The sequence below is a fragment of the Channa argus genome, chromosome 5, assembly GCF_033026475.1.
Source record: "Channa argus isolate prfri chromosome 5, Channa argus male v1.0, whole genome shotgun sequence".
Taxonomy (NCBI): domain Eukaryota; kingdom Metazoa; phylum Chordata; class Actinopteri; order Anabantiformes; family Channidae; genus Channa; species Channa argus.
The window spans coordinates 15,695,122-15,706,195 of record NC_090201.1 but is presented as its reverse complement, the minus strand read 5'-3'; the positions used below and the strand labels follow the sequence as shown (position 1 = coordinate 15,706,195).

Here is an 11,074-nt window from a genome sequence, read left to right as displayed (position 1 = left end):
GTCCCTTTTATGTCGTTAACACTTTTTTCCTTTACACATATTATAAATGGTGACAGTAAAGCAGTTTGACGTTATTCATCTACTGTTCATTCTCCGTTTTTCAGTATCTACATCTCGCTAAGTGTAACGTCATGTTAATACCGTGCATGCTAAGGTTAATGTTAGTGATCGCAGACTTGAGCAGATTAACCACATGGATCGATCGGTTATCTAGCTACTGTCAGCTTGTTAGGATCCGAAGGATTTAGCACACACTGTTCTCGTAATGGTGACCGTACAATTTGGCAGCTCATGTATGATTGATTGACGGTGTTTTTGCAGCAGCTGGCGTCGGATTTCATCCATGTAATATAAGGAAACATAGCAGGTCATAGCTGAGATTGGTTCGCGGCGATAGATGGGCGGGAGGTTTGTCCCTCTGCTGATGAAGTCGCTGTGCAAATGTAGCGAAGCTGCTCTGATAGCAGCTGAGTTAGACACATATTGACCGTCCCTCTGTGTGCACTGTGCAGCGTTAATTACACAGGCACTGACAGGCCATTTAAAACAGTCAGACTTTAAAACTGTGTGTACTCAGTGTGCACTGTGCTTTTACATTACTTTACAGATGCCAAGACTTCAGTTAACAAATCACATGAGATACAGAAATATACAATGCTAATGCTTATGTTTTATTTCAGGAGCCTGAACAACACACAAGGCGAGATAAGAGTGGGGCCAAGTCATCAGGTTAACACTAATGCCACTTTTTCATGCTATATTTGAATAAAGTTAGACACCTATATTTTATTATACAATAGCACATCACAGTTTATCACTCCCTTCAGGGGTCACCACAGCAACATGATCTGCACGTTGATTTGGCGTGTATACTTACGCAGGATGCCCTTCCTGGTGCAACCCTCCCATTTTTGCCCAGGCTTGGAACCCGCACCAAGGTTGCCCTTGGTCGGTGGGGCGGGCCAGAAATGGGATTTATTGGAGGGGTGTGGAAGTGGGGTGGGAACCCGGGGGGTGGGATTCTAACCTGCTGACTTCTGCATCCCAACCCAATGCTCTAGCACAGGGCCACCAGGCTCCCTATCCAAAATTCTGCTGACAAATGTATTTCGGAGGGTTTCAAAACATTTATTTGCACAAACAACTGTGAATCCGAAATTCACAGTTTTGACTACTATTCGCTACATTTGTCGGCAGACTATAAAAACAAATCTCTACCTGATTGTGACTTGCTTTTGTGTCCTAGTGGCTTTTTAAGCTCTCAATTAAACTACTCCGTTTTTTCACAGTAAGGATTTGTTTACGAATTATTTTCATTATAAAATGATTTTCTTGTTTGATAGATTATATGTTTTCAATGGTCCAAAACCCAAAGATTTTAAGGTTAAAATGAATATTGACAGATAAAAGCTTAGATTTATTAAATTTGATTTGATTTTCTGTCAATTAATTACTCAGCTGATCATTGCAAATCAAGTTAAGTGTGCTGTTTTCATTTTTATATCAAACACTATTTCTGCCATATGCAAAACAAATTAAATTATTGGTTTTACTCCAGGCCAAACTGCCTGAGCTGCAGCCACGTCCTGCTCCTGGTCTACAGACACAGACAGAAAGTGAGGAGCTAATGTGGACGCCAGGGGTCAATGACTGTGACCTCCTCATGTACCTCAGAGCTGCAAGGTTAGTGCTTGCTCTTTATAGCTTGAAAATATATATTTTTAATGTCAGATTAATATAAGGTTTTTAACAGTTACAAAAAGCTGCAATTGTATGCTTTAAATTAAGTGTTTGTTTTAAATGCCTATTTCTGTTGATTTTACAGTTCTCTTTTAAGCTAAAAAGCTGTTTTTAGGTGGTCAAATGAAACCCAGTTAACAAGGCTAGATTTCAGCTGGAGAATCCAGGGTTGTAATTTTACGAATTTTAGAATCAATTGTAAAATCAAAGTAAAATTAGACGAGAAATGTAAAAATGCATTTAAATGTTGATGTCACCTGGGTCAAGAACTTTCCTTTGTTAATGTTTCAAGGAGCATGGCCGCATTTGCAGGGATGTGTGATGGTGGATCTACAGAGGATGGATGTTTGGCAGCCTCCCGTGATGATACCACACTCAATGCCCTCAACATGGTGTGGAGCAAAGCTTATATTTACATTCAATAAAACAGCAATAAATTCAAAGGACCATTATATCATGCTGTAAATGTAAAAACAATAATTTTTTTCTCAATTCTAGCTACATGCAAGTCATTATGATGCAGCAAAAGCTCTCCAACGTTTGGTTAAGAAGCCTCTGCCAAAGCTTATTGAGAAATGCTGGTCGGAGGATGATGTGGTAAGACCGGTTTTGTCCAGTTCTGATATTTTGTTAGTTTTAATGTTGTTTCTGAAAAATAAAAGTATTGGTAGATAAAACTAAACGAAAGCTGTTGATGTATTGTAAATGTTTAATGGTGCATGGAGTGTATTTTTTTTTTTTTTAAATGCATGAGTTTATTTGTCTTGATCACAATTAAAATGGCAATGATACACACCTGCACTAAAGTTGTTTTGTTTCTTTTGAAAGCACTTCATTACATAACTAATCATTTATGTACCAGCATAATAATCATTGTCTTACACCTATTAGATATCTGTACTGGAGCCCTTTGTTTTACAATGCAATATCACTTAATTATTCTCACTTCTCCCTTTCCTTTTCTTCTCTAGAAATGTTTCATAAAAGGCTTGAGACAATATGGAAAGAATTTCTTCCGCATCCGGAAAGACTTTCTGCCCAGCAAAAAAACAGTAATTGAACATGTTTTTTTCTGTACAGAATACATTGAAATGCAGCTATGAAATTTTGATTAGAAACCAAACTTATATTGTTTGTAAAGGTAAGTGGTTTTGTCTTCAGGGTGAGCTGATCACTTTCTATTACCACTGGAAGAAAACTCCAGAGGCTGCAGGAACGAGAGCTTATCGACAGCAACGTCGACAGCCATCCTCTCGTAAAGCAAAGACCCGCTCTGTGGCTGCTCCTGTGAGCGCCCCATCTCGAAATTTTTCATGTGAGCACTTTTTGTTTCTCAGAAAAAAAACAATATTGTTGCTTTTTCCTCTTTATGACAGTAAATTATGTTGTAGTCACAGGATAATACCGTATGTGTGCTGATCTTATCTTTTGCAGTAGATGTGAGTTCTGCCAGTGAGGATGATCTAGATAGTGAGGACAGTGAACAGGACATTAAGAGTTGCAGCCACTGTGGTGCTACAAGTGAGTACAAGTCTGTATTTTTGATATTTCTGATTAAACAGTGTTCGATGACTAATATTTCAGTGAAGCCTTTTAATGTGACAAAAATACTTAAACTTTGATGCTGTGCTTTTTACTTTATTAGTAGTCTGTGAAATCACTCTTGTCTTACAGGTTTTAAAGATTGGCACCAAGGGGGAAGAGACAACCCTTTGCTGTGCACGGCTTGTCGCACGTATGAAAACAAACACGGATGTCTACCACCAGCTTCAAAATCTGCAGGTGGTCCTTTCATGTTTAAACCTGTTAAAGAAGAAGAGGTGAACAGCAAGCATGGAATGAGGACACGGCGAAGCAGGGCACCTGTAAGCCTAAGGCCAGCAGCACAGACACATTTTAGCATCTGTAATGAATAAATGTTGGCGCAAATGCAAATTCATAGACATAAAGCTTTCAAAATAGACACCAAGCATCCGATTTGAGCTTGTTGTTTAACATTTTTGCCTATAAAATATTGGCCTTTGCATTTTAACCATATCAGCTTGTGCTTAATTTTCAGCAGCTGTCATCTTTAAGAAGCGGCCACAGGAGGCTTACAGGCTCCCCTAGTGAAAATCAGCGGTCCGGTAACCAGCCCTCACCCAGTGGAGTAACTTCTAACTCTCTGAGATCATGTTCCATTGATAAGAGTGAATCCACTAAGAGGACTAACAAGGTAAACATATACATTTCATAATATATATTCAATTATGTGACATTATGTTAATAGGGTGGGTATTTGTAAATTACTTTTCTTCTATTTGGTTTGGATCATTAGCAGACTTACCGTGAGTACAGTTGGACATATATTTTGGGGTTCTGAAGCCCCCTTGAGAAGCATTCAAATCAGAATTAGAGAATTGTTGTTGTCAATAGAAATACAACCCCAGTTCCCAAGAAGTTGGGACGATGTATAAAACTTCAATAAAAAGAGAATACAATGATTTGCTCATTAACCCATATTTTATTCACAATAAATCATAAACAACATATCAGATGTTTTACCATTTAATGGAAAATATTAGCTCATTTTGAATTTTACGTCAGCAACACAAAAAGTTGGAACGGGGCAAAAAAAAGGCTGGAAAAGTAATTATTGCAAATAAAAACTAATAAAGGAGCATTTGACAACTAATTAGATTAATTGAAAACAAGTCAGTAACATAACTTGGTATAAAAGGATCATTTCAGAAAGGCAGAGTCTTTTTAAAGTAAAGATGGGCAGAGGTGACTTACAATTTCAGAAAAATGTTCCTCAGTGTAAATTTTGAAGATCCCACCATCTAATATATATATTTTCATCAAATGATTTAGAGAATTAGGAGGAATGTTTTTGTGCAAGGGACAAGGCCGAAGGTCAAAACTGGATGCACGCGACTGATCTTTGCATTAAAAACAGCACTGCATTAACACAAGGTTCTCTACTGGACATCACTGCATCGGCTCAGGAACGCTTCCAGAAATCACTATCTGCAAACATAGTTCGCTGTACTATCCACAAATGTAAGTTAAAGCTGTATCATGCAAAAAGAAGCCATATGTGAACACAAACCATGCTGCCGTGTTCTCTGGGCCAATGCTCATTTAAAATGGTCTGAGGTCAGATGAAAATTTTTTATTCTTTTTGTAAACCATGGATTCCCTGTTCTATGGACTAAAGACTTGAGTTGTTATCAGCGGACAGTAGAAAAGCCAGCATCTCTGATGGGGGTGCATTAGTGCCTATGGCGTTGGCAGCTTACACGTCTGGAAAGCCACCATCAATGCTGAAAGTACATGGAGGATATAGAGCAACACACTGTGCTCCCAATTTAGACAATGGCTCTTGCAGGGAAGGCCGTGCATATTTCAGCAAGACAATGCTAAACCACATACTGCACCCATCACAAGAGTCCCAGTGCTGAACTGGCCTGCCTGCAGTCCAGACCTTTTACCAATAGAAAACATTTGGTGCATCAAAAAACAAAAGAAAAAAAGGCCCAGGACTGTTGAGCAGTCCTGCATCAGACAAGAATGGGACAACATTCCTCTCCTAAAAAAAACTCCTTAAACTGTCACTTCTCGTCACTTCCGAGGTGTTTACAGACAATTATTAAAAGAAAATGGGATGCTGAAAATGGTAAACATTGCTGTGATAAAACTTTTTTGAGATTTGTTGCTGCCATCAAATTCAAAATGAGGTAATTTTACCAATGAAATTATAAAATATCTCAGTTTCAAAATCTGATGTTGGTCTATTGGGAATTAATTATGGGATGATAAGATTTGTTTTTATTTACGTTTTACACAATGTCCCAACTTTGGATGTTCGGAATTGGGGTTTTAATCATTGTTGTTTACTGGACAATAACTGGTGAGAAAATCTTTATCAGATTTACCACTTGACCTGATGTAAGTTTAGTTTATCCCAACATTACATGTAACCGAAAGCACTGATGCGTGTTCAGGATCACACATCAAGGTTTTTGTCAGTCTTTATAATGTTCTGTCAATAATTAACACCAATGTGTAAATATGCTTTGTCCACAGAGGGTAAAAGAGGAGGTAACCACACCAAAGACAACAAAACGTGTAAGGGAGAGTCCAGCTCAGGAACCTGATGAGCCTGAAAAACTTACACCTAAAAGGCCAAAGACACAGGTGAGATGGAACTCTTCATGTCTATGTCTATGTTGTTGCAATGAAGAGATATCTCCACAGCTGCTTTTTGGGATATGTTGTGCAGCATAGACAATAATGTTTAGTAAACTCAAACTTATCAGTTGTTTCAAAGCATAAGGAGCCAATTCTTTACATTTATTGGTCACAGAAAGTTATATAATGATGCATTCTATTAGGCGGATGTTTAGCACAACATAATCCACATTTCTTTGTTTTACCAGGACCCACAGTGCTCCTCCCGGTCAGAGGGAGAGGCTGAGGCGGAGGAGGAAAGCTCTTCTGAGAGTCGAAGTGCTCAGGATGATGGCAGCAGTGACACCAAAGACATTGATCAGGATAACCGCAGCTCTTCTCCCAGTATGCCTAGCCCCCAACCAGGAAATGAGAGCGACTCTGACTCATCTGCCCAGCCGAATGGCATCCCTTCGGAGTCTGCTGCCCCTGCTGCTGTGTTGGCTGACACACCAGTCCTGCAGGCTCTCCCCTCTCAGGTTCCCATCATTACTTCTCAGTCACTGCAGAGCATCATCACTGCTGATCCTGGTCCCAGCACGGCCCCTCCTTCTCCAGAGCCCCCTCAGCCTGCCGCTCGTCACTCACCAAACCTTCGTCAACAGCCTGCCTCACACTCTCTTTGTGGTCCATCTCCTCTCCCACTGGGTCAGGACTCTCCCCTTTCTCCTGCTTTTCAGGTTCCACCTGCTCTCAGCTCTGCACATGGCCTATCAATTCCGGCACCCCAGCGACCCCCACCCTTCTTTAGGGAGTCGCAACTCCCCCAGCCTCCTCTTTCAGGCCCTCAAATCAAGCCTCCTCCCACCACCCCAATTCCACCAACACAAAAACAGCTCCCACCCCAGTCTGCTACACTATTTCCCCAAATGCCCCCCAATCTCCCCCCACCCCCTGCTCTAAAGCCCCTCAATTCTCTGCCAAACCAGCATCCTCCAGGTGCCCCACCTCCACCGCTTCACCTAATGCCACAGCCAATGCAGTCACTCCCAAATCAACTTCCAGTGATCTCTCAGGTGCAGACCCACTCTGGAAAAAGCATTGCTTCTCCTCATCTATCTGCAGCAGTCTCACAGCCTCTCACCTCTGCAAAAGCTGCTATTGGTCCTGTCCCAAGCCTGCAGCCATCTTTCCCACCTCTTTCTCTAAGACCCACTCTGAACAGCACAGGAGGCGGTTCACATGTACAGATTAAAGAAGAGCCGCTGGATGAGATAGAAGAAGCAGATAGCCCACCACCTCCACCTCGGAGCCCCTCTCCAGAGCCCACTATCGTTAACATGGCAAGCCATGCCAGCCAGTCTGCACGGTATGACTGTTTATTGTAAAAGCTCTCATTCATTTATGCTCAATTGAAGACACCAACACAACAACACACCTGAGAATAAGCCACACTACTTAGTTTTGTTTTCTTTTATTAGTATCCATGTGTAAAACTGCAATTTCAAGCGAAATTCTACAATGCTTTTAAATTTATGTTAACATTTTACCCATTACAGCATAAAACAAACATGATTTATAACCACATAGTTATTGTAATAATCTAAATCATAAATTTGTTTGTGAAACCCAAAGTGTACTGATCCAAAAATCTGTCAGTTTGGTTGTAAATACGTTTTCCTGCATAACTGAGGTCCAGGCTGAACCAGGAAGACACTCTCAAGACAGTTGTCCACTTTAGGAAGTTACTTTTAAATTCATTACATACAGTAAAACCCGCTCTTATTGTTTGCTGTTGCTACACAGACTTTGTTGTAATGCCCAAAATTCAGCCATACACATTATGTATGAAATGTCATAACTCTTCAAACTTCATGTTTAGATTTTGTCTGAATGAAGTTTATAAGTCATACTCACAAATGCATATTTTGCTTTTTCCAGGTTTATCAAACATTTAGATCGTGGGTACAACTCCTGTGCTAGAACAGACTTTTTCTTTACTCCGCTCTCATCCTCTAAACTGGCCAAGAAAAGGGAGGAGGCTGTGGAAAAGTCTAGAAGAGAGGCTGAACTCAGTGCTCGACAAGAACGTGAAAGGGAGAAGGACAGAGAGAGAGAGAGAGACAGGGAGGCAGACAGAAACATTGTGAGTGCATCATGTGATTAAATTTGTTTTTGTCCAAGCATCAAGTCTGTCACACAAACTGTGTGAGTTATCTCACACAATGTCTTTGCTTACAGAGAGCCTCCAGCTCATCCCATGACAGTCGTATGAGTGAGACCCACATGACACCTCAGAGCCATGGACGTTCCTCCTTTGAGCAGCCGCCTACCACTGTAGCTGCAGTGCCCCCCTACATTGGCCCAGATACACCAGCTCTGCGCACACTAAGTGAATATGCTCGGCCGCATGTCATGTCCCCCACCAACCGCAACCATCCTTTCTATGTGTCCCTGAGCCCTGGCGACCCCTTGCTGGCATTCCACATGCAGGGCCTGTACAACGCTGAACCCAGCCTGAGAGAGCGTGAGCTGAGGAACCTCAGAGAGAGAGAGCTCCGTGAGAGGATGAAGCCCGGTTTTGAGGTCAAGCCTCCAGACCTGGAAACGCTGCACCCCTCGGCCAACCCTATGGAGCACTTTGCCAGACACGGTGCACTGGGTCTTCCCCACATACCTGGGCCACCCCACCCCTTTGCACCCTTCCATCCTGGTCTGAGCCATCTGGAGCGGGAGAGAATGGCACTAGCAGTACCTCAGCTGCGCCCAGAGCTGACTTACGCTGAGCGACTCACTGCAGAACGACTTCATGCAGAGAGGATGGCCTCAGTGGCTACTGATCCTGCTGCCAGGCTGCAAATGCTCAATGTGACGCCACATCACCACCAGCACTCTCACATTCACTCTCACCTCCACCTGCACCAACAGGACCCTCTTAGTCAGGGTAGGATTGGCCTTGTTGGCTTTATGGACCATAGCAAGTTAAGTAGTGTGCAATACTTGATCTGTATTCATTGTAGGTCTTATTTTTTCCTACAGGTTCAAGCCCTCATCCGCTTGTGGATCCCATGGCAGCAGGACCACGTTTGGCTCGATTCCCCTTTCCTGCTGGCCCAATCCCCAACCCTTTACTTAGTGATCTTCCTCATGATCACGAGATGCTCCGCCACCCATTGTTTGGTGTGTGATCTTAACATATAGTCCACAGGTTGAGTCTTTTTGTTTTATTCTTTTCTTAATCATTTTTTATTCTCTCCATAGGAGGTGCATATCCCAGAGAGCTGCAAGGTCCAATTCCTCAGATGTCTGCCGCTCACCAACTCCAAGCCATGCATGCTCAGTCTGCAGAACTGCAGCGGATGGCTATGGAGCAGCAGTGGCTGCATGGGCATCACCTGCATGGAGGTCCTCTACCAAGTCAGGAAGATTATTACAGGTGAAGTCTTTCAATGTTTGCAAACTTAGTTTTTGAGTTTATTTTCTAGAACTGTGGTCAGATCATCAGGGGAGATTCAGGTCAATCAGGTCATGGCTTTCTCAAAGGTTTTCTTGGACGTTTGGACGTTTAAAGTCTATTAGTTGAAGAATTTCAATACCAAATTGGGCAAAATATATGGCCAGTTTGGCTTTCTAGCTCACAAACATGCTAGCTTCTCAAAATTAGGATCACTGGTTAATTAGAGAGCAGATTTTTTTCAAACTAACAAATTTCAAAAAATTTCAAAATAGTGAAATGGGTAATAATACCCCCTTGTTCAGTTTTAAAGCTATTGACTAAATAATAAATATAAGAATTGAATAAAATAGTATGATAAAATTTAAAAACTTGAAATGTAATTTAAGAAATACTTACTCATTGTGTAGAGATCTTTATAACTCTCATCTTTATAATTCTCACATTTTTTTATTACCTGCCAGTACTTACATTGTGATTGAAATATTGCAGCTTACTGGGACAAGGTATAAATATTCAGGATTGGTTTTTGGTTGTTTTAGCGTACCCTAGTCTGGAGCAAAACTGGCCAACTTATACTTAAGTTATGCTCATGTAAACTTTGTGAGAGTCAACACAACACATGTTTACCTATTTTCGTTTCTCTTTTCTGAAGCCGTCTGAAGAAAGAAGGTGACAAGCCATCCTGAGTGTCAGGTGGTGCATGCTTTAAAACCCTACACCTATACTCAATGAATACTGTGTACTTTTGAGACTGTAAGAGAATGTGTTTGTTTTTAGTTTGAATATATTTTAGAAAATACTTTGTGGATCTTTATGTGCATTCCTTGTTTAGCACTTAATGGGACTTTCAAAGTCCGTCTGAGATCTTCATATCACTTAAGACTTTATGTTAGCTTTATCATCACAATAATAAACAATCTCACCCATTTGTGTGAGATTTAAAGTGACAGATATTCTTTAATAAAGTGTAAAACAGTTTCTTATGCAGTAATACGAATTTGCTAAAAGCAGTTATAAAGGATATGAAAACCGACAGACTTTGGTGTTAAGTTTAACTATCCCTATAATGATTTCTAAACAATTTCCTTGTACAGGATGACATTTAAATGAGTGTTTGAATGATTGTAACAAGAAGCATGACTCATTCTTCAGTTTTAACCAAAGTAGAATAGCAAGTTGCATTGTGGTGTTTAGACGACAAAAGTACAGTAGAGGTTGGTTTTACTCTTAAATCTGTTAAATATTTGTCCAAATCTTAAAGTTTTATATATCAAAATGTTTTCACAATATAACCGAAGCTTTTATTCACTAATTTTTGAGATTGTAAATAATACACATTCACAGTATTCTGTATGACTGAATACTATTGATATAGCAGTAGATGTGAACACCTGACCCTTGATTCAGCACAATAGCAGTAAATCCTAAGCTAAAAACAGTATCGTATTATTAGGTGAGATAATTATTAATTGAACAATTACTTGTTACTACAGAAAGAATGTTTTATTACATGATTTTGAATAAATGGATTGGTCAAAACCAACTCTTTGGCATTTAAATGAAAATAGAAAAAGAACTGCCCTTAAATTCAATATTTATGTGATATAATTCCAAAGTGTATCACAATGTATTCAATGCATATTTATTTCAATAAATATTTCTGCAGTCACGCCTTATTTTCTTTGTACTCGTTATTCTGTGCAGAAAAAAAACTGCTTGTGGTAT

General features: G+C 40.4%; 1 protein-coding gene across 4 annotated transcripts in view; it reads left to right on the top strand.

Annotated features, from left to right (window-relative positions):
* Positions 1-11,025, top strand: part of rereb (arginine-glutamic acid dipeptide (RE) repeats b) — an 11,517-nt gene extending 492 nt beyond the window's left edge. Inside the window, exons 2-17 of one of the 4 annotated variants that reach the window (XM_067503201.1) lie at positions 681-729; positions 1,559-1,683; positions 2,033-2,132; positions 2,239-2,337; positions 2,712-2,792; positions 2,902-3,055; positions 3,178-3,261; positions 3,415-3,605; positions 3,800-3,955; positions 5,809-5,919; positions 6,162-7,261; positions 7,834-8,038; positions 8,134-8,836; positions 8,932-9,072; positions 9,154-9,328; positions 10,002-11,025. In XM_067503201.1, coding sequence (XP_067359302.1) covers positions 681-729; positions 1,559-1,683; positions 2,033-2,132; positions 2,239-2,337; positions 2,712-2,792; positions 2,902-3,055; positions 3,178-3,261; positions 3,415-3,605; positions 3,800-3,955; positions 5,809-5,919; positions 6,162-7,261; positions 7,834-8,038; positions 8,134-8,836; positions 8,932-9,072; positions 9,154-9,328; positions 10,002-10,035 — 3,508 coding nt within the window. In that variant the 3' untranslated portion in view covers positions 10,036-11,025. Of the gene's footprint in view, positions 1-680; positions 730-1,558; positions 1,684-2,032; positions 2,133-2,238; positions 2,338-2,711; positions 2,793-2,901; positions 3,056-3,174; positions 3,262-3,414; positions 3,606-3,799; positions 3,956-5,808; positions 5,920-6,161; positions 7,262-7,833; positions 8,039-8,133; positions 8,837-8,931; positions 9,073-9,153; positions 9,329-10,001 lie in introns of all 4 variants that reach the window. The other 3 variants (XM_067503200.1, XM_067503199.1, XM_067503202.1) reach the window with 3 other exon arrangements.
* The last annotated feature ends 49 nt before the right edge of the window (positions 11,026-11,074 follow it).